Source organism: Equus przewalskii, chromosome 12 (assembly GCF_037783145.1).
Source record: "Equus przewalskii isolate Varuska chromosome 12, EquPr2, whole genome shotgun sequence".
Lineage (NCBI taxonomy): Eukaryota > Metazoa > Chordata > Mammalia > Perissodactyla > Equidae > Equus > Equus przewalskii.
Genome location: NC_091842.1, coordinates 40778263 through 40799338, shown reverse-complemented (window position 1 = coordinate 40799338; position 21076 = coordinate 40778263). Strand labels below are relative to the sequence as shown.

Genomic DNA, 21076 nt, shown 5'->3' with positions numbered 1-21076 from the left:
TGCACTCTGCTTCGGCAGCCCAGGGTTTCGATGGTTCAGATCCTGGGCGTGGACATAGCACCACTTGTCAGGCCACGCTGAGAAGGCGTCCCACATGCCACAACTACAAGGACCCACAACTAAAATATACAACTATGTACTGGGGGGATTTGGGGAGAAAAAGCAGAAAGAACTAAGAAAAAAAAGATTGGCAACAGTTGTTAGCTCAGGTGCCAATCTTAAAAAAAAAAAAAAAGTTCATGCCCCACCTCAGCGCAGAGGCACAAGTCTTTTTTGGTCTTACAGGCAAAACTGGTGAAGGCAGTCCAAATATATGGGAAATAACTGGTAGGAACTTCCATTTTCATGTCTCTACCCCTTCCTAAGACTGCCCAGGGATGAGCCAGTCCTCCCACGGTGTCCTCTGGGGTGCAAAAGGCTTGAGAAAATAAAGACACTCGTGCTCCCATCCACTCACCACCTTCGCTTTATTACTAAGCGCTTCAGACACAAACATGGACTCCCGCCTTACCACGAGGCCCCTGGACTGATGCTGACTTACGTTCAAGGTCTCCAGCCGGGTCACCGATGGCCCTGAAAGTCAGACAGCGCCATAATGTAGACAGATGCCACCCCCGACAGAACAGGCAAGATCTGCTTTCACCCCCGGCCCCTCCCGCCGAAAGGGCGCACCCTGAAGCCTCAGTCTTGCAAAATAATCAGACTGCGCGCGCAGTTTTCATACGAGGTGTCAGAAACTAAAGCAATTCATCACAGGCTTTGAGCTGTATCGAGGAAACCAGGGCCGGCTCAGCCTTACCTCTAGAGAGACGTAGGTCTGGACGTTTAGGACTTCCTCGGCGGAACTGGGGGCAACGTGTACAACGCTGAGGACCAAGGTGAACCTCAGGCCGAAGTTGGACCTCGAGGCTAGGCCGGCCTGTGGGGTTGGCCGACGCCCTTAGTTCCACTCGGCGCCCAAGTCCGCCCCCGGCCCGCGGAGCACAGAAGCCGCACAACAAAACACCGCAACGCCGTACTTCATCCGAGAGGAGGAGAACCTGCGAGGTTCGAACTTTTATAGCAACTGCCAAACCCCTGTGATTGGACAATCCTAGCGGAAGTACCTGCCCCCCTCACCGCTGATACGCTCCGCTCTCTACCCCTGTTGTTTCCACCAATCGCACCATGGTATTTCTTTTGGGGGCGGTATCCTGGGCCCGACACCCAAGCTCCTCCCTTTTGCAGAGGCTATTGAGCCTAACCGTGAGCGACGGATGCACAAAGCCAATCAGACTTCGATCTGCAACATAGAGTGATTCTGAAGGCGCCAATCCCACCCCGAGACGTCGGAGCCGCCGGAAGTCGTGGTTTCCTAATAGCCGAGTGTGAAGCGCCCCCCGCCCCCGGAACCCCGAGCGTCGGGGAACTACAAGTCCCGACGGGCTCAGCGCTTGAGCGCTTCCGGCTCGTGCGTTCTATCCCTTTCCCGGCCGGCGGCCGAGTGGGCACGATGGAGCGAGAGGGTAGTGCTGCCGCTCCCGGGCGGCCACGGGCGGGTGAGTTTTCGAGCGGCGCGCTGGGCTCTAGGCTCGCGCCAGGGAGCCGGGCTGTGGGGCGGGGGGCGGGGGGTCGGGGCCGCGGGAGGGATCGGGCCCGGGGGCGGGGCTGAGACAGGCCAGGATCTCCGCGTCCATCTGTCTGTTTGCCTGTCAGCTGGTCCGTCGCTCGCTCTGTTCCTCCATTCTCTCCTTCTTTATTCATTCCTTCTTTCTGCGCTTTGAGCAGGATGCCCGGCACTATCGTAGGCGCCGGGAGACTGCGGGGAGCATGATCCCAGTTCTCGTAGGCTCTTTCGTGCAGGTTTCTTAACCTCGCCACTGTTGACACTTCACGCCCATCATCTTCCACTATGCCTTGTAGGATGTTGAGCAGCATCCCTGGTCTCCACCCACTAGATTCCAGTAACCTCCCCCACTCCCATTGTGACAATCAAAAATGTCTCCAGACATTGCCAACTGTCTCGTGGGGGACAAAATCCTCCCTCCTTGAGAGCGGGTGATCTAGAGAGGGGGGAGGGATTGACAATACACAGACAAAATCATGCGGAATTGTGCTAGGTGTTATGGACGAAAGAAACAGGGCGCTGAGAAAGAGTGTAGTGGGGGTTCCTGAATGGCGGGGGGCCGCGTCGGGGGTGGCGATTTACAGCAAGCAACTTGTCCCGGGAAGTTGCTGGAAGAGTATGCCGGGCAGAGGGAGCAAGATGTGCAAAGCCCTGGAGTGAGAAAGGGCTTGGCGTACACCAGTGAGTACTGGCAAAGTGGTGAGAGGCAAAGTCACCGGGGCGCAGGGCAGGGATTGTATTCTGCTTGCAAGGGAAGCTGTTGGAGGACTCAAGCACAGGAGAGCGGGCATCAGATCTCTCTCCAGTAAAGAGCGTCTGGTTGTGTGTGGAGGATGGACCCCAGGCTTCAGTGGGAAAGCAGGAGGAGAGAGTGAGGAGGCTGGCCTGTGTGCAGAGGAGAGTTGGGGGGGGGGGGCCCTCATTTCCTAGTCCTCACTGGGTCTGGCTCTCCAGACCTGGTTGTCTTGAGCTGGGCCAGGGTGGTCAGCTGGGGCTGAGTCTGGGGTCCTGCTGGATCCCATCCTGCTCTGGGGGGAGAGGTCCCACCCTCCTTTGCTGCCTCCCTTGCATAGAGCTCGGTGCTGCCCAGCTTGTCTGTCCACCCCTCTCCCCATCCCTCAGACCCCTCCCCATGTACATACAGGCCCCCTCTCATGGGGATAGCCCACCCTCTGGCCTTCACCAAGCGTGTGACCTCCCCCTGCTTCATTCCTTCTCTTTGGGCCTCTCTCTTCCTACTTCTCCTTCCCTGAAGGGCACACTCCTTCCCTGAAGGCCTGTGTCGCAGGCACTGCCTCTCTGTTATAAATCCCCACTTTCACTTCTCTGGGCATTCAAGTTTCTCCATAGAAACCCCAGGCCCTGTGTCTCGAGGTTCCTACATCCTATAGCTGCTCTATCTCCAGGAACCTAGGACTTTCTTCTGAGAGAGAGCAGAGATGTGGGCAGCCTGCTGATATGGGCTGAGGGAGGTGACCGGCGGACAAGGATGGACCAAACTTGAGGGGTCCCAGTGGACTAACTCCCACTGGGGCTGTATGTGCAGTGTTTCTGGAAATGAATGGAAAAGATCAGGGTCTTCAGTATTGACTTAGTTGGGACAGGAGCCCACAGAAAAGTGCCTTTGCAGGTTGAATGGAGCTTAGTGGTACTCCCAACTCTCTGTCTGCCTCGCCCACCAGGCTCCTAGCTTCTCCAGGGTCAGACTCACATTTACCCATCCCCATGTCCCCGCTCTCCAGTGTAGGGCCTGGCACGCAGAGGGTGTGAACCTTGGCCAGCTGGCTGGACAAAGGAATGAACAGTTTGGGAAATGGAAGAGGATGCAGTTGAAGGGCCTGAGGTGGTCAGGAGGCTTCAGGTGTCCCAGATGCTGTGATTCGGCCACTCCCTGGCATGGCTTGAGGTGGGGCTGGCTTCAGTGCGCGATGGGGCTCCTTGGTTTGCTGGTGGCTACAGAGGAAGCAGAAGGAACAGGACTTTGGTCAGCATGACCTCTCGCTAGCTGTATGTCCCTGGGAAGGCCTCTCAGCCTTCCTTTTCAGCTCTCAAAGAGGGGTTGCTGTTGGTGGAGCCTCACTGTTGACTCATGCGTCATCTCTCACAATTCCTTCCAGATGTAGGTACATCTGCTTCATTTTATGGGTGAGAAATCTGAGGCCCAGGCGGGCAAGCAACTTGCCCTAAGTCACACAGCTGTTAAGTGGCAGAGGTGGGTTTGGAACCCAGGACTGAGTCTGTGTCTGAGTCCAGCACTTGTGGCCCTGACCACTAGACCGTTCCATCTCTGTAACGGACACTTGGAAGGGCCAGTGTGAACATGTGTGTGAAGTGCCAGCACACGGCCAGCCTTGAGAGGTGTCAGTAGGATGTGACTTGCTCTGAACCTGGGTCCCCACTGCTTGTCTCAATGGTAGGGGGACTTCACCAGGCCCCCCAGTTGGCTCACGCAGGAGGACCCTTGGAGAGGGGCCCACTAACCCCTCGACTTTTGACAGATGCCCCTGGTATCCCCCATGCCCTGACCCTAGGGCAGAAAAGATGTGGTTGCTCCCTGGAGGAGCATGGATTCAGGTGACGCAAAGGAGGAAATGAGCACCAGGGGCTGTGCTGAAGTCACTGTGAACCTGGTACTGGACCGCCCTGCGCAGGAGGTGGAGGGGGCGGGCTATCTGGAAGACTTTTGGTGCGGGTGGTGAACCAATCCTACGAGCACCTAGGGAGGGCACCCAGGTGCAGCCTGGCAGAAACCCAAGACTGAAGGGCTGTGCCAGGAGTGCTGGTGCTGCAGCGTGGGCTGGAAGAGCCTGGGGTGGGTGGTGGGGTGGGCCAGGCAGATCTCTGCCTCTGTGATCCCAGGTGCACCTTCAGACCCATCTGTCCTGGGGACTTTGCGTACGCTCCCTGACTCTGCAGGGAAGCAAGAAGAAGGAAGCCAGGGAGATGGAAGCCACACAGGGAGCTGTGTGAAAACTACCAAGGGGGCCTGGAGGTGTTGACTGAGCCTGCGGCGTTGCTGCCACTAGGCTCTTGGGTGAAGGCCCAGATCTTGTTTCCATGAGTTTAGATAAACTAATTTAAGACAGCTAAGGACGTGCTTCTGAGCTCTGCCCCTGCAGCTGGGGCTGGGCTCTGCACTGAGTTGGAGAGGGTATGAGCAGGAAAAAGTGGCCCCTACAGCTGGGCACTGAGATAGGAGGATAAATGCCACCTTTTCCCAGAATACTCTCTCCCCAGAACATACTCTCCTTGCTCTGGATCTGACCAGCCCCTTCCTCCAGGAAGCCCTCTGGACATCCACCAGGCTGGGCCAGGCCTCCATCCCATACAAGGCCGTCAGATAAGGATGGGGAGATGAGGTTGGCCCCAAGGGGCAGGTGGGGAAGTGAAGGCATTCTCATTGCCAAGTAAGGGTTTAAAGCTGGGCCAGTGAGCAGAGAGACCCCCTCCCTGTAGCAGAGGGGGCTGTGGATGCTGGAGAGGCTGGACCTGGACAGGAAAGGCCAGGAGGCTGGGTGGGGGATGCGAGGGAGCAGAGCCCTGGGGAGGGGAGGGCACGGCAGGCACCCACTCAGACAGCCATGAGGCCTCCGTGGAGTCGGGGCTGTGGGTGCAGAGAGAAGGACAGTGAGGTAAGGGCAGAGGCCCCGGCTGGGTGCTCGGAAGGAAGGCAGGCCAGCCTCAGACCAAGGCTTGCTTAGGTGCTGAGGGGATCCCCGACGTCACACCCTGCTTGTTTGGGATGGAAAAGATGTGCTAAGGGGACGCCAGGGCATAGCTGGGGGAAGTGTGTCTGGTTTTGCTATGGCAACCAGGCCTTTTTCTATAGAATTTGGCAGCCCAATCTGGGCTCGGGCCAGGAGCCTTGGGGCAGGGGCTGACTAGGGGCTGGGCAGTCTGCAGGTGTTGCTGGGGGCTGCTTGGAGCTCTGGCCACAGTCCAGCCAGTCAGCCACTCACAGCTCTGAGGCAGGCGGGCTGAGTGTCTGGAGCCACCCATGCTCCTCCCTGGGGCAGTGCCTGCCAAACGTGTTGCCTGATGGGGATTCCAGGATGTGCCCTCACCCTCACTGGCTCAGCATGTGCTGTTCAGGGGACCCCACCATGCCCACTCCCTGGGGCAGCTGGAGGAGCTGCCTTGAGGGGGCGCTTGGCCCTAGCGGGACCTGTGTCTAGCCACCCCTCTGTCCCCAACTCCAGCATGGCCAGCCCATGCAGCCCACTCCACTGGCTGCCAGCCACAGGGCCCAAGTGGGCGTGGCCCCTGGCCATGCCTGACCCACACCCGCTCTGGTGCTTCCCAAGGGAAAGGGGGGCTGTGTCTCACATTCCCGAGGGTGAGGCCCCAGCAGATCCCTTTGGGCTCCCTCCAGGGGGCGGGCTGGGGAGAGGTTCCTGATGGAGCTGGCCTGCCCTCCCATACAGGCCTGGGGGCTTTCCTGACCAGGGGCTGGGGTGGGAAAGTACAAGCTGGGGCCTGATAGGGGAGCTCTGGGTCCTCACTAGGCAGTCAGCAAACCCTGGGGCCTGGGAGCCCTGTGGATGTGGGTGGACAAAGACCACTGGGTCTTGACCCCAGGCTCACGCAAGGCAAACGAGGGCTGCAGGGGGCTGCTCCTGCACTGACCCTGAGCACCCTTGGGTCCCCCTCTCTCACCAAGGCGCACAGCCCCAGTTTCATTAGGACCTGGTGTTTGTCTTTTCTCTATAAGGGATAGAGTCCTGGGTCTCTCCCCTGGGCTCTGCAGGGGAACAGGCAGGGTGGGGGCCCTGAGGATCTGAGGGGAAAGCCCTTTCTCTCCCTCCCCCAGCCCAGGGCTCCCTAGCCCACAGCCTAGGGCTTTTCCCAGACAGAGATTCTTGCTCTAGTTGGGAACTTCCCCTCTGCCTGACAGCCTCAGGCTGACTTGGGGGGGTGGGGAAGAGGCCTACCCCCTGGGGGGCAAGGGCACACCCCAGGACAGCTGGGCCCAGCCTCTCTGTCCCCAAGCCAGTGGGGGTACTGAGCTGCGCTGTTGTGTTTCCGGGATTTTGGCCCGAGGCTACTGGGGAAGACTGTTATTGCAAAATGCAGTCCCTGGGGGACCGGGCTGAGGGCGGGCTGAGGGCATCTTGCTCAATTCCGAGATGCTTAGGATGCGGTCGTGCGGTCGCTGTGTTCCGGGTGGGGTATACAGATGGGGGGCGCTGGCTTGCAGCCCGGGTCCAGCCCTCCCCGGATCCCTGTCTGGGGCTACAAGCCAGCAAACCCGTGTGAACTGGGAAACGGTTCCCTCCCTCCTTCTCTCGCTCAGCCAGTCTTGTACGGCTCTCACGGCTCTTGTGGTCCGTGGATCGCTGCGGGCCTGGCTGCGATTGGCCATCCGGGACTTTCCGGGCGATTTGCATGTTGCCCGGCGAGTCTGCATGCCTTTCTGTTTACTTCACCTCAGTGCGAGGGACAGCCGGACGCCTGCACTCCCAGACTGCAGCGCCAGGCTCTTGGGGCTGGCTGGCTGGCCACGGTCTTGGTCCTGGGGGGAAGTGCCTGCTGGGGTCCCGGGTGCTGCTCGCTGGAGCCAGCAGCTGGCCTCTGGGCCCTGGGAGCTCGCAGTGGAGGAAGCAGATGGACTGTGAAATCCAGGTCAGTGTCCGCCAGCCGCCTCCCAGTCACCCCCCCCTCCTCCCTGCGCCCCCAGTGCTGAGGCAGGAGCCAACCTTGGGTTTCCCGAAAGGGTGGAGCTTTTCATGCTGGCGAGGCGACTCCTGGAGTTCCTACATTCTGCTGTCTGGGCGTCACCCAGGCCGAGGTGTCCTTACCCAAGCAGCGTGGCCCCCAAGACTTCCTGCTTAGCACAGAGAGCAGTCGTGTTGCTAGAGCTAGAGGTGGGGCTTCCAGACATGCCACACTCACCCTTCTGCCTAAGGGCCTGGTGCTGCCCATTCTCAGGATCCCAGCCCTCTCCCAGAGGACAAACCACTGGAGAGCCTGCTCTAGGGCCCGCGGCCAAGCCCCTCGAGTCACCGCAGGGGGAGCAGTGGGCAGGAGGGGGAGGTTTGGGCTAAGCTCTTGGAACCCCCTATCCAGCCGGACCCACAGGGCACTCAGAGCACGGGTGGGGGGTGCCTCGTGTCAGTGCCAGCTGCAGGCACTGAGAGCTGCCCCAGGGAGGCCTGAGTCTTGAAGGCTGGGAGGGTGGCATTGCAGGTGACATTTGAAGGGGCAGGGAGAGAGGGACGAGGAGACAGCCGGAGCTGTGGACAGCTCACCAGCACAGTGCGGGGACACAAGGCTCAAGAGCCAGCTCCCTCCCTGCAGACCTGCAGGCCAGCTTACGGGACCACTCAGTGGACCCTAGGTCTCACCATGTGGCCATGGTGTGTGTGTGTAGGGGGTGGCTGTCACCAGATGGGCCAGGTCAGGAGGGCTTGATAGAGAAGGTGCTGGAACCAGCTGGACTGTGCAGTTGCCCTCTGTGCTGTTCTCATGTCCAGTGGGGCAAGATGCTGCCTTCTCCTACAGTGTGGGGGCTCTGCAGCCCTTTCCACCTGGAGCCTATCGCAGTCCCCCGGGGCCTCCGTGCCGGAGGTCTGCCGTGCTGCCCCCAGGAGCAAGACGAGCTGGCTACCCCAAGGAGCTCCCGCCACCAGCTCAGATGGCTGGGCTGGGCGGCAAGTGATGAGCCCATGGTGTGGTGTCCAGGGGATGCTGCTGGGGTCTCCTGAGGCCAAGTGGGCCTGGTAGTGGTGGTCTTGGAGGTGTGGCCTTCCTGCCCCTGGGGAGCCCGGCTTCAAGCTGGGGCCTCATGGATTTAAATGCGGCCGACTCTGCTGCAATGGGAGTCGGGGCTCCTGGCTGCAGACCACTGTGGGTTGTGACGGTGGGAAGACCCCTTGCCGGGGGTGCTTGCTGATAGAGCCACCAGAGTTTGGACACTGTCTCGGCAGTGGAGTGGCTCTCCCTGGGCCGTCTGCAGCGTGAGCTGCCACTGTGTCTCCCGTTTTCCCTAATCTCTTCCCTCGCCTGCGGCTGCACCCAGGCACCCAGCACTCCCAGAGCCCAACCCAGCCCCTCTCTTCTGTAGGGGTGGGAGTCATTGGAGGCCTGGGATGATCCCCACCATGCCCTCTCCCTGGTACCCCAGCCCATGAGACCTGAGTCACACAGTTGGGGGGTGAAGGGGCATCCTTTGTTCCTGTGGTGGGTGAACTGCACAAGATCAACCTTTGGAGTTTGTCTCTCCCCTCCCCTGCCCCAAAGGGACTTCCTCTGTGTGATGAGACTTGTGAGGGGTTGGGCTCCAGGTACATCACTGATAGGTTCTCTTGGGTGTGGCCAGCATCCCCACCTTCCTGCAGACTGGGGCTGTCCAGGGCCTGACCGCATCTGCCCTGGCAGGAAGCAGGCATGTGACCCTCCTGTGTGTGCCCAGCCTTGGCCTTAGGGACATTCAGCCTTGTGACCCAGCTGAGCAGACAGAGCAGGGGTGGGGGGCCCTCCGTCTCTAGGGTGGAGCTGGTGGGCTCTTGCTAAGGGCCAAGGCTTGAAGGAAGGTCAGATTTTGTGCCAGCTGCCCGCTTGCACCAGGGCCTCCTTTCCTCCTCAGGCCTCTGTCACCTGGGGCTGGAGGGAGGGAAGGGACTTTGCCCGCATGGCCCCGCCTTAGTTGGTGCTGGCGGTGGAGAGAGGCCGAGGCACACCCTGTGGTGGAGCCTGCGCAGTGGATGGCCTGGCCACCATCTCTAAAGCCCATCATTTGCACTCTACCAACAGGGGACGCCGCCCGAGGACCCTAGATGCTTCTCTAGAGCATGAGCTCGGGCAAGAGTGCCCGTGGCAGCCGCTTCTCCGGGGGGCCCAGCCTCCCTGCCCCAGACGCCGCCACCGGGGTAAGGGACACCGCTGGTAGGGCTCTGTCCCCTGCACACACTCCCAGAACAGTCTGCCCCTCCACACCTGGAGGACCGTGGGCAGGCCATGCCATGTGTGGTGTTGTGTCCGTGTATACACATGCACATGGGCGAGTCAGTGCGAAAGTGTCAGTGTGTGCCCACGTCTTCTCCGGGGATCGAGGCCAAGTCTCATCTGTTCTCTCTTCAGACCAGAATGGAAACGACCTTTGGGCCTGCCTTTTCGGCTGTCACCACCATCACGAAAGGTGAGCCTGTGAGCCCAGGCCAGCCTGGCGGGGCCATATCTGGGCCCCCTCACTCCCACCGGGGCCTGCTGGCACTCCCAGTGCGGCGGGGCACTGTGGTCGGACAGTGAGCAGCTCGGTCTGAGGCCCTGGCTGGGCAGGAGCCACCGTCCCGCTCCCTGCCGCTCCCCTTCTGCTGCCGTGTCCTTCTCCCCACCCTGGCATCCCCCTGCCCCTTCCTCCTGGTGCCTTGTCTGTCACCTCTCCAGGGAGGGCTGCCTTGACTTCCTCAGCACCCCCACGCACACCTGTCCCTTGTCACAATGACCCCCAGTTCGTCCCTGCCCCAGGCTCTTAGCAGCCTCCAAAAGGTCTGGATTGGGGACCAGCTGGGCAGGGGGAGGTGATAAGAAATACTCACGGGGTCCTTTCTTGAGTCTGGTCCCACAGCCGCGGCCCCAGCGCTTTGTGTTCCAGGAGCTCGTGAGAAACTGGCACACGAGGGCACAGCTTTCCTTCCCAAAGTTGCCAGGGCGTGTGGCCCCCCGTCAGGGCTGTGCGTTCCGGGGATGGAGGTGGATCTTTTGCCGTTTTGGCATTCTGCCCGTTGTAGGAGTATACCAGCCGCTAATGAGTTTTTTAATTGCTTTTCCGTGGTTTCCTCTGGATACACTTGGTGGAAGGGCCACAGGGCCTCCGCGCACACCTGCTCACGTCAGCTCCTGTTTGCTGCTAGGTGAACCCCCAAGGGCTCTGAAAGAGCCTTGTTTTCTTCTTAGATGTTCTTTTCTGAGGAAAAAGAAGATAAACATCCCCCCAATCCCACCACCTAAGTAATTGTTATTAATTCCTTGCCTACCTTTAGAAGCTGCATAGGATGTCATGGCGGTCAAAGGCTTCCGGGTCAGAGAAGGACAGGGACCTGTCGCCCTTGTCCCATTCATCAACCCCCTTGGTGTCAGAGATGGCTCAGAGCTGGTGACCAGGCATGAACAGTTGCCTCACCTGGTCCTTTCATTACAGATGGAAAAACTGAGGCCCAATCGCAGGGCAGCCAGTCGAAGCCTGGATCCTGAACCCAGGCCTCTGGAGCTGGTTTTTATGACATCTGGGCCTGGCTGGGGCCTGAGGTCAGGGCCACTCCAGGGCTTCTGGCTGCTGCCTGCAGGGCCCATGAGGGAGGCTTTCTGACTCCTATGCAGACCCCTGACCCACGCCTTCCCTGGAGGAGGCAGAGAAGGCCTGTGGTGGGTTCCTGGTCTGGCCACACCAGGGGAAGAGGTGGGAGATGAGACCACCAAGCAGCTGTCCTGGCCCCACAATGTATTAGCCGGGGGGCCTCGGACCTCTCTATGCCTCAGTTTCCCTCTCAGTAGACTGAGGCTTTCAGGGGACCCACCTGGCTGGGTTGCCTTGAGGGTCAAGCAAGGCAGTCACCCAGCTCCTACCAGGCGACCTTACGTGTAACCACTCGAGTGTTGGCCTCGCACCTCGGCTGGGCACAGAGCAGCCCCAGGTCAGGCTGGGGGCCAGGACCTTGTAGAAGCTGAGACAACCCCTCCACCCCACCCTCAGCCTGCCTGGGGGCGGCAGGCTGGGGCCTGGGGGCTTCTGGGCCAGTGCTGGGACGGTTGAGGGCAGGCCCATCTCCCAGCACTGGTTAGGCCTGAGGAGGCGGCCTGAGCCCCCAACCCATCCCTGTGCCCTCCCGGCTGGCTTGGCCCTGGAGACGGGCAGCTGGGGATGCCCACTGGGCAGGCTGGGGCTCTTACTGGGGCGTGAGGCCGATTCACGCTCTTGCCCTGGCCCTGCCTGGGCACCTGTGGTAGGGAGAGGGGTTCCCACCTGCCGAACCCTGCACTGGCTGAATGACCCTCAAATCCAGAAGGAGGCAGGGGAGTGAGTGGGGGCAGGGAGACTTCCCGGTGTGGAATAGTCTGATGTCCAGCCCAGCCTCCGCCCCTGCCTGGCCCATCTGCCAAAGGAGCCCGCCACCCACCAAGTGGGTCAGGCTTGCCGCATGGCTCACGGCATCCTGGCCCTCTTTTCTTGGCAGCCGATGGGACCAGCACGTATAAACAACACCGCAGGACTCCCTCCTCCTCCAGCACCCTTGCCTACTCCCCGCGGGACGAGGAGGACAGCATGGTAGGTTGTGCCACGCTCACCCGTCCCCACGCCGGAGGAGCCGGCATGAGCTGCAGCCTCCCGCCATGCCCTCCCTCCCTGGGGCCAGGTCCTAGGAGGAGCTGAAGGTGGAAGCCCCACCTTGAGAAGCACCGTGAACTAAGGTCTGCAGGGTACAATGAGCTGCTGAGGCAGGGGGCCAGCATGTGTGGACGCCCTGAGGCCTGAGCACCTATGGCTGGATTGTAGGGGAGAGGCGGCCAGTGAGGGTGGCTGGGCCAGAGGGTGTGGTGCCTGCAGGCCGGGACCCCCCTTGAGGGGGATGGGAGCCAGAGAAGGTTCAGTCAGAAGAATAACAAGATCAGGTCCCCGTTTTTTTTTCTTGGGTTTTTTTTTTGAGGAAGATTGGCCCTGAGTTAACGTCTGTTGCTAATCCCCCCTTTTTGCTCAAGGAAGATTGTCACTGAGCTAACATCTGTGTTAGTCTTCCTCTATTTTATGTGGGATGTCGCCACAGCCTGGCTTAAAGAGTGGTACTAGGTCCACGCCTGGGTTCCAAACCCACAAACCCTGGGCCGCCAAAGTTGAGCGTGTGAACTTAACTACTATGCCACTGGGCCGGCCCCCAGATCCCCATTTTTAAAGCTCCTGCTGAGTAGAGGATGAGTGGGTGGGTTGCTGGTTAGAGGCAGGAGGCCTGAGCAAGGGGGTCCTGACGAGGGAGATGGGCCCCCCTCAGGTGGGCAAAGGTGGCCGGACCCACTCTGGGGGTCAGCAGAGGGGGCCTGTGAGGCCTATGCTGACTGTAGGGGAGCTGGAGAATTCCCTGCCGTTGGCCCTGCAGAGTGAGGAAGGGATTTGGGGCTGGCCGTCAGTGCCCAGGCCATGTGGCCAGGGTCCTAGTGGCCATTCCCTGCCCATCTGGCCATTGGCGCTCGTGGCCGGGCTCTGTCAGGGGAAGCGAGGACCAGCCCTGGCCGAGGGGTGGGGCACAGGCACAGCTGGGCCCTCCCACCACTGACCTCTCCTGTGCCTTGCTTTCTGCCTTACCTTGGCTCCCGGCTCTGCTTGCTCACTGTGGTAACAGCTCCCGACAGACTCCACCGCTTCTCCTGCCTCCCAGCCTCCCAGCCCCAGAGGCTTCTCCTCAAGCAGGGCAGCCAGGCCTTGTTTCCTATTTAATAGGAAGAAAAAAGTTTTCTTAATTATTTGAACAGCTGTGCACTGGGCCCCCCTGAGCACTGGCGTGGGTCTTGTGCCCCATGCCCTTGGGCTCTGCCTATCTCACTCCACTACCTCTGACCCGCCCACGGGAGTGTGGCTGGGAACAGAAGTGAATCCCCCATGCCTGTGGTTTCTGTAATCCCCAGGTCTTGGTGGCTTTAAGGAGGTGGAAATGTGGTATGAGGGCCCCAAGGCTGTGGCCCCGGGGCACCTTCTCACTTGGGTGTTAGACCCCCCAGGCCACCCACTCCACCTGCCCCCGGGGAGCTGACCCTTCCTACAGCCCCTACAGCTTAGGGTTGCTACCTCGTCCCACACCCTTGCCTGGCGTCATCAGCCCCCTGGCTGAGGAGGGTAGGAGCCCCACGAGGGGTGGGCAGGCAGGTGGGCAGGGTGCCCTGGCTAGCCCTGCTTTCGCCCTCTGGTTTCCATCACTGCCTGTGGGGATGATTTGACTCACTTCCTCTGACTTTCCCCTCTCGTTCCGCACATGGCGTTTCCATGCAAACGCGTCACTTGGGATGTTGTGAAGGGAGGTGGGCACTGCCCTGGTAAGGGAGGTGCCTGTCTGTGGGCATGCCAGGGACACAGGGATCTTTGCCACCCCCGCTCGGGGAAGCCAGGCCCTGGAACTGCTGGGCCTCTGTGCAGAGCTGGCACTGCCCACCCCAGCCTCCCTCTGTCCCCAGTGGGACCCAAACCCTGGGCTGCTGGGGAAGGATTGTTCTGACGGCCCCCACATCCCACAGAGGCTCAGGCAGAGGCAGCTGGACCCCAGGGCAGATGGGACCAGCAGGGGCCAGTGGGCTGCATGTGGAAGCAGGAGGTTTGCGGCTCTTGAATGGGGCTTCTGGGTGGGAAGGGAAGGGGGGGGCAGTGGCTCTTGTAGGATCTCTTCTGGTGGGTTCTAGGCCCAGAGGGAAGGAAGGGACAGTGCCCCCCACCACAGGACTCCCCCCAAATGCTTGTCTTTGGTGGCTCAGCAGAGGCAGGCACACCTAGCTCTCTGTCCTGCTGTCAGAAGCTTAGCCAAGGTTCAGTGGGGGTGTCCCCACCTTCCCTGGGAGCCTCACTGCTCTGGTTTAGTGTCCCCAGCCAGGGAGGCCAGGCAGGCGGCTGAGCCCAGCAGGCACCTGGAGCCCTGCAGCCTCTCCTGGTCAGCCCTCCATTCCCGGCACCCCGGGGGCTGCAGCCGCCCCAGGATTGGCTGGTGGAGGTGCCCCTCTGTGGCCCACATTCCCTTACGGGAAGCCGGAAGCAGGCTGAGCGTGTCCTCGTAGAATTGAATAGCAGGAAGTCTCTCCATTTACACAAAGAAAGTTGGCAGACGTGAGCGGGCGGCCCAACAACAGGGCCGGGACCGCCGGGAAGGCAGGGCCCTGGGTGCTGCACCGGCTCTGCACACACACGGCAGCCCCTGCAGGCTGAGGGAGTGCCCGCTAGGACAGGGTGGCCCCGGGGGACCCCGCTGCCCTCAGTGTGCACAGGGGCTCAGCCCTGCCTGCCCTGCTGGCTGACGGGCTGCCTGTCTCTGTGCCGCAGCCCCCCATCAGCACTCCACTCCGCTCCGACTCTGCCATCTCCGTCCGCTCCCTGCACTCCGAGTCCAGCATGTCCCTGCGCTCCACATTCTCACTGCCCGAGGAGGAAGAGGAGCCGGTAGGTATGGTGGCCACAGGGTGGGCTCAGCGCAGGCGACTCCAAGGGACCCTTACTGTGCTGTGGCAGTGGGGGGCATCTTCCCCTCGGGCAGGGCCCCCGGTCCGGGCCCCCGGTCCTTACTGGTCCATGTCAGGGACTCAAGGGGCCAGGCTGGGTCCCAGAGGCATGCTCTTCCCACTCTCTACCCCAGGGAAACGAAGGTGGGTCCCTTTTTCGTTTCCATCACAGGTAGAGGATAGGCTGGAGGGGTCTTCCCCGCTCTAGTCCCCTCAAGCTCAGGCCTAGCCCTGGGCCTCAGCAGGCTCCTCCCGGGACATGCGCTTCCCGAGGTGCGCCCACCCCAAGAGGGCCGCGCAGACCTGCAGGGGGAGGGGCTGGGCGCCCTGCATGCCCCCAACCCGTGTGAGCACCCCTAGGCCCCACCCTCACCCTGCCCTGCCTGCTTCTAGGAGCCACTGGTGTTTGCCGAGCAGCCCTCGGTGAAGCTCTGCTGCCAGCTCTGCTGCAGTGTGTTCAAGGACCCTGTGATCACCACGTGCGGGGTGAGGCCGCCCTCCCCTCCTTGCCTGCCCCTCCCTGACCTGTGCACCATTGAGAGGCCAAATGGGCTGGCAGCCCCTTTCACGTGGAGCCTTGGCCTTGGTCACAGGCCTGGTCTGGCTGCCCAGCAGGTGCCCTCCGCAGTGGGCATGGGGCAGGGGCGACTGTGGCTGTGCCCCAAGTCCTCCTGTTGTCTCCACAGCACACGTTCTGTCGAAGATGCGCCTTGAAGTCAGGTAGGGCCCTCCCAGGCCACCTTGTTCCTCAGCTTGTTGGGGGGGGTCCCTGTGGGGAGGTCCCGGTCCAGGCCCAGCACCAATTATGCCCCTGGCTGCATGGCGGCTTCTCCTTAGTCTTGCCCCGGGGTCTCTGCTGTGGGCAGCTGCAGCCCCTGAATGGGCTCTTGGGCCAGCCTCAGGACCTTGACAGACGGTGCAATAAGACCCGCAGCTCAGGCCACCTGGGCTCAACACCTGCACTCTAGCGGAGGCCACCTTCCCTGTCAAGGCTGCCCGCCTCACAGTCTTGGGCCTCAGTGGCTGGCCCAGCAGAGGTGTCGGGGCTAGCTCCTCTCCACGGCTTGTCCCCTCTTGGCCCTGCTCCAGACTTCTGTTACCACTTTCTCACCCAGTGGTCATTTTTGGTGGCCCAGCCATGCACCCCTTCCTGTTCTGGGCACCTCAGAGGGGCAGGTAGACAGGTGAATCAGGCCCCCGACAGAGGCTTAGCCCTCCCAGCTGCACCAGGACTCAGTTTCCCACCTGCCGCTCACCAGGGAACAATCTTCCCCGGTACAGCCTGGCCACAGTGCCCTGGGCAGAGCTGTTGGGAGGGTGGCCAGGCGGGCTGTGGGGTCAGCATGCCTTCCCCTCCAGAGAAGTGTCCTGTGGACAACGCCAAGCTGACCGTGGTGGTGAACAACATCGCGGTGGCTGAGCAGATCGGGGAGCTCTTCATCCACTGCAGGCACGGCTGTCGGGTGGCAGGGGGCGGGAAGCCCACCGTCTTCGAGGTGGACCCCCGAGGTTGCCCCTTCACCATCAAGCTCAGTGCCCGGAAGTAAGTGCCACCCTCAGCCCATGGCTCCCCATCCCCCACGGGTGCTGAGACCCAGTACCTCTGGGGACTCAACTGCCTGCCGTGTCCTGCCTCCCACAGGGAGCATGAGGGCAGCTGTGACTACAGGCCTGTGCGGTGCCCCAACAACCCCAGCTGCCCACCCCTCCTCAAGATGAACCTGGAAGCCCACCTCAAGGAGTGCGAGCACATCAAGTGTCCCCACTCCAAGTACGGGTGAGTGGGCGGGGGTGGGCGCGTGGGGCTGCCCCAGGGTGGAGGTGGGCGAGCAGAAGGGTGGGTGGGCGGGCAGGCCTGGGCTGGCATTCACAGTCCCTCCTTCAGCAAACCTTTGTTGAGATCCACCTGTGTGCTGGGCGCTGGGGAGACAGCCAGGGTCCCCAGGGAGACGGACCTTAGCGGGAGCCACACCGTCGACTATGTAATTACAAACTGAGGTACAGGTTCTGCGAAGGAGAGACCTGAGCCCCATGGGAACACAAAGGGGACGGAGCTGTCGGGGAGCTGGGGGGCGTCAGGGCAGCCGTGAGCTGAGAGCTAACGCATGCATGGGCATGAGCTGGGCATAGACCAGGGCAAGGGCTTCCAGCAGCTGGACCAGCACGGGTGGACTTGAGCAAATGGCTGGAGGTGAGAGCAGAGGGGAGAGGTGGGGGTGGGAGAGGAGGCAGGAGCTGGCTCTTCAGGGCGAAGCTGATGAGGGGAGTGGGGAGCCCTTGAAGAGCTTTGAGCAGGAGCGAAGGATTGGGTTTCCCTTGCAGCGTGGCCTGCTGGGTGCTGGGTGGGAACAGGGTGGATGGGTGGGAAGGCAGATGTGGAGAGAACCATGGTCTATCTGGGTGCAGTGGGCACAGAAGTGGGATTTGAGAGAGACTCTCGGGTTGGGAGGTGGAGTAAAGCGTCCCACCAGGTGGGTGGGTGAGCAGGTGGGCAGGGCTTGTGTCCTGTCCCTCCAGGTGCACGTTCATTGGCAACCAGGACACGTATGAGACGCACCTGGAGACCTGCCGCTTCGAGGGCCTGAAGGAGTTTCTGCAGCAGACGGACGACCGCTTCCACGAGATGCATGTGGCCTTGGCCCAGAAGGACCAGGAGATCGCCTTCTTACGCTCCATGCTGGGCAAGCTCTCTGAGAAGATTGACCAGCTGGAGAAGAGTCTGGAGCTTAAGTTTGGTAAGGGCTCGGCCCAGAGGGGACGGGGGAGCAGCCTCTCCTGGTCCCTGACACCCTCTCCCCCGCCGCTCAGACGTCCTGGATGAAAACCAGAGCAAGCTCAGTGAGGACCTCATGGAGTTCCGGAGGGACGCGTCCATGTTGAACGTGAGCAGGCCGGGCCTGGGGCAGGGGCCAGAGGCAGGGAGGTTGGGTGGCAGAGGGGACACAGGACCGTCCCTCAGCTTGGGCTCCAGCAGGAGGCTTGCTCCCACTCAGGATGAGGTGTCTGTGCTGGAGAGGGCTGCTGCTGCCCCTGCCCTGCCCCTGCCGAGCCGGGGTCTGGGGACAGAGGGCCGTGGAGCCCCGCCCACTCCACTCTGCTCTTGGCCTTGCAGGACGAACTGTCCCACATCAATGCACGGCTGAACACGGGCATCCTAGGATGTGAGTATGGGCGCGCTGTTGCTCCCAGTGCTGTCCCCGAGCCCCGCGGGTCCCTCACCAGTTCTTCCCGCCCCCTGCAGCCTATGACCCGCAGCAGATCTTCAAGTGCAAAGGAACTTTCGTGGGCCACCAGGGCCCCGTCTGGTGTCTCTGCGTCTACTCCATGGGGGACCTCCTCTTCAGCGGCTCCTCTGACAAGACCATCAAAGTGGGTGGGGTCCTGCCTAGGGGGCTCTGCAGCCTGGTAGGACGGGGTGGGCACTGCACCCAGCCTCTGCCAGCTCCAGGCCTGCCGCTGGGTGGGACAGGGCTCCCCTGCCCCTGTTGGCTTGCTTCCTCATTCCTGCCATACTGTCCCCGGCACTGGGTTGACCCTGCAGGGAGCCGCCCTGACCCTGGTCTCTGCAGGTGTGGGACACGTGTACCACCTACAAGTGCCAGAAGACACTGGAGGGCCATGACGGCATTGTGCTGGCGCTCTGCATCCAGGGGTGAGTGCAGGCGCATGTGTCCACTGACCACAGGGCCCCCTCATGGCTGTATCTGCCCCTTTGGGACACCCTGGACCTGGAGCAAGGCCGGGTCGCTGGATGGTGGCATGTGGGCCCTCTGCCTCTGAAGGTTACGTTCATAAAGCACAGTGCTGGCCTTGGCCTAGCCCTGGAGTGCCTCAGGCGGCCAGAGGACAGAGGTGGGTGGGACCATCAGAGAATCAAGGCAGGAGCTCAGCTGGCCTATAGCCAGAGCCTTGGGCAGAGCTTGAGGACAGGACCACAGACCAGCTGGCCGGGCCACCCCCTCGCTCCTGGAGTGACCCCTTCTAGGCTTTCCCTCCTGTCTTGTGTCATGAGGCTTTGTGTCGTGGGCGTGTGTGTGCGAGAGAGAGAGAGAGAGATGCTCACTCACAAGAAGCAGCAGCTTGACTGCCAGCAGTGCTAACAGGGATAATGACTTCCCAGCTCAGCCGCCAGACACTTGCCAGGCGGGTGCCGGGGGCTGGGCCACCACTTCCAAGGTCCCCTTGCTGAGATGGGATAACAGCCTGGGCCCAAGGAAGCAGCAGTGGCCCTGGCACTGGCCCAAGCTGCTGGTTCCTGGTGCCAGTGCTGCCTCGCTTGGCCAGGGCAGTGTCAGCAAGGATGGTGGCTTTTCCCGCTCTGACGTGTCGGCTTTGCTCCCCTAGGTGCAAGTTGTACAGCGGCTCAGCAGACTGCACCATCATTGTGAGTGGGGCTCGCGGGCAGGCAGGGCCTGGCCTCACCAGTATCTGGGAGCCCTGGGTGTCCTCTGTCACTGGGGCTTGGGCTCAGGGTGACAGAGCTGGAGCTTGTAGCCTCCCATCCTCCTTCCTGCCAGGTGTGGGACATCCAGAACCTGCAGAAGGTGAACACGATCCGGGCCCACGACAACCCGGTGTGCACGCTGGTCTCCTCACACAACATGCTCTTCAGTGGCTCCCTGAAGGCCATCAAGGTCAGGCAAGGCGATGTGCTTGCATGTGTGGGCCATCTGGGTGCCAGATGCCTGCATGCCCACACTCACCCTCCCCACAGGTCTGGGACATCGTGGGCACTGAGCTGAAGCTGAAGAAGGAGCTCACGGGCCTCAACCACTGGGTGCGGGCCCTGGTGGCCGCCCAGAGCTACCTGTACAGCGGCTCCTACCAGACAATCAAGGCAGGCCTTCCTATGCCCCACCCTGCTGGGGCAGGGAGACCCTCACACCCTGGGTGGTGGGTGGGCTGCCCACAGCGTCCAAAACCGAGAAGCCCTGGGGGTGAGGCATCTGGCCTGAGACAAAGTGGCCCACTCTTGCCCATAGATTTGGGACATCCGGACCCTCGACTGTATCCACGTCCTGCAGACGTCTGGTGGCAGCGTCTACTCTATCGCCGTGACGAATCACCACATTGTCTGTGGCACCTACGAGAACCTCATCCACGTAAGGGTGGACACCTAGGGGCAGGGCTTGACTCTGGGTCCCTCTCCTTTCCGGTCTATCTCTGACCTGCCTGTGCCGCCCTCTCAGGTGTGGGACATTGAGTCCAAGGAGCAGGTGCGGACCCTGACAGGCCACGTAGGCACCGTGTATGCCCTGGCCGTCATCTCGACACCAGACCAGACCAAAGTCTTCAGTGCATCCTATGACCGATCCCTCAGGGTGCGTGCTGGCTTATCGATGGCGGGAAGCTCAGGGCAGGTGGCTGGGCCTGGGCAGACTGTGGCTGCAAGTGGGGTTAGTCCTTCACATCCTGTGTGCCCCCTAGGTCTGGAGTATGGACAACATGATCTGCACGCAGACCCTTCTGCGTCACCAGGGCAGTGTGACTGCGCTGGCTGTGTCCCGGGGCCGGCTCTTCTCAGGGGCTGTGGACAGCACTGTGAAGGTCAGTGCCTTGGCTCAGGCCATCTAAAGGGGGTGCAAACATGGAACTAAAGGGGGTGGGGACTGAGGAGCGAGTGCCCCTGGACAGGTGACAGGGCAGGTATGGACGGCAGGTGGTGTTGGGTGGGGATGACCAAAAGGGGACCCTGAAACAGAGCCCTTCCTCTGCAGGTTTGGACTTGCTGACACGTGCATGCGGGTCTTGGCTTCCGCTGGGCCCGCCCTAGGCCTGTCCACGCCAGGCTGGCCACACGGGTGGCCTCGGGCTCTCTGCCTGCCCTGCGCCTAGTCAGCCTCCCTCTGGCCCCATCACTGTCCCTACCAGGATAGCGCCCAGCCCCTCTCTGGGTGCCAGGTACGAAGCTCGCCCGGCCCACCTCAATTCACACTCCAGACGGACTGCAGGCCTTTTTACTCACCTTTTCTACTGTTTTTAGACTGTATATAGATTTGATTACTTCCTGATTGAAATAAAAGCTGCACAGACTGTGAATGTGAGTGGGGACAGTCCTCAGGGTAAGGGAGAGGCCGCCTGAGATTGTTGGTGTGCACAGGCATCAGCAGCCAGTGGGAGGGAGACTAGGCAGGGGCCACAAAGGGGCTCCTTTTTTTGACCCCAGGACGTGGCCTTCCCTGTGCCTTCCCTTCCCTGCCAGAAACAGGCTGGCCTCCTTCTCTTCCCAACACACACGCCCCCAAAAAGCGAGCCAGGCAGCTTCATTTTCTGCTGTTTATTGAC

At 61.4% G+C, this 21076-nt stretch overlaps 1 protein-coding gene, 1 long non-coding RNA gene and 1 other non-coding gene across 17 annotated transcripts; 1 reads left to right on the top strand and 2 right to left on the bottom strand.

The window, feature by feature from the left end:
• Window positions 1–450: 450 nt before the first annotated feature.
• Window positions 451–1034, bottom strand: LOC103566786 (uncharacterized). Its single transcript, XR_548576.2, has 2 exons — window positions 800–1034; window positions 451–573 (listed from the first exon to the last, which is right to left on the bottom strand). It is a non-coding gene; the product is annotated as an uncharacterized lncRNA (long non-coding RNA).
• LOC139074978 (small nucleolar RNA SNORD60) lies at window positions 677–759 on the bottom strand. The gene has a single exon (XR_011524995.1). It is a non-coding gene; the product is annotated as a small nucleolar RNA SNORD60 (small nucleolar RNA).
• Window positions 1035–1181: 147 nt separating the features above from the next.
• On the top strand, window positions 1182–20830 carry TRAF7 (TNF receptor associated factor 7). 15 transcript variants are annotated; one of them, XM_070568752.1, is made up of 21 exons: window positions 1182–1538; window positions 9359–9474; window positions 9686–9743; window positions 11779–11870; window positions 14616–14732; window positions 15185–15277; window positions 15478–15511; window positions 16151–16334; window positions 16434–16568; window positions 17309–17526; window positions 17600–17673; window positions 17904–17952; window positions 18033–18160; window positions 18361–18443; window positions 19136–19175; window positions 19309–19425; window positions 19506–19628; window positions 19774–19893; window positions 19981–20112; window positions 20219–20338; window positions 20509–20830. In XM_070568752.1, the coding sequence occupies exons 2-21, from the start codon at window positions 9397–9399 to the stop codon at window positions 20521–20523; spliced, it is 2010 nt and encodes a 669-aa protein (XP_070424853.1). In that variant the 5' UTR covers window positions 1182–1538; window positions 9359–9396; the 3' UTR covers window positions 20524–20830. The 15 variants fall into 15 exon arrangements, with proteins under 15 accessions (XP_070424853.1, XP_070424855.1, XP_070424861.1 ...); XM_070568754.1 differs by having other exon boundaries at window positions 1382–1538; window positions 16434–16562; XM_070568753.1 differs by lacking the exon at window positions 1182–1538 and adding an exon at window positions 6715–7228.
• The last annotated feature ends 246 nt before the right edge of the window (window positions 20831–21076 follow it).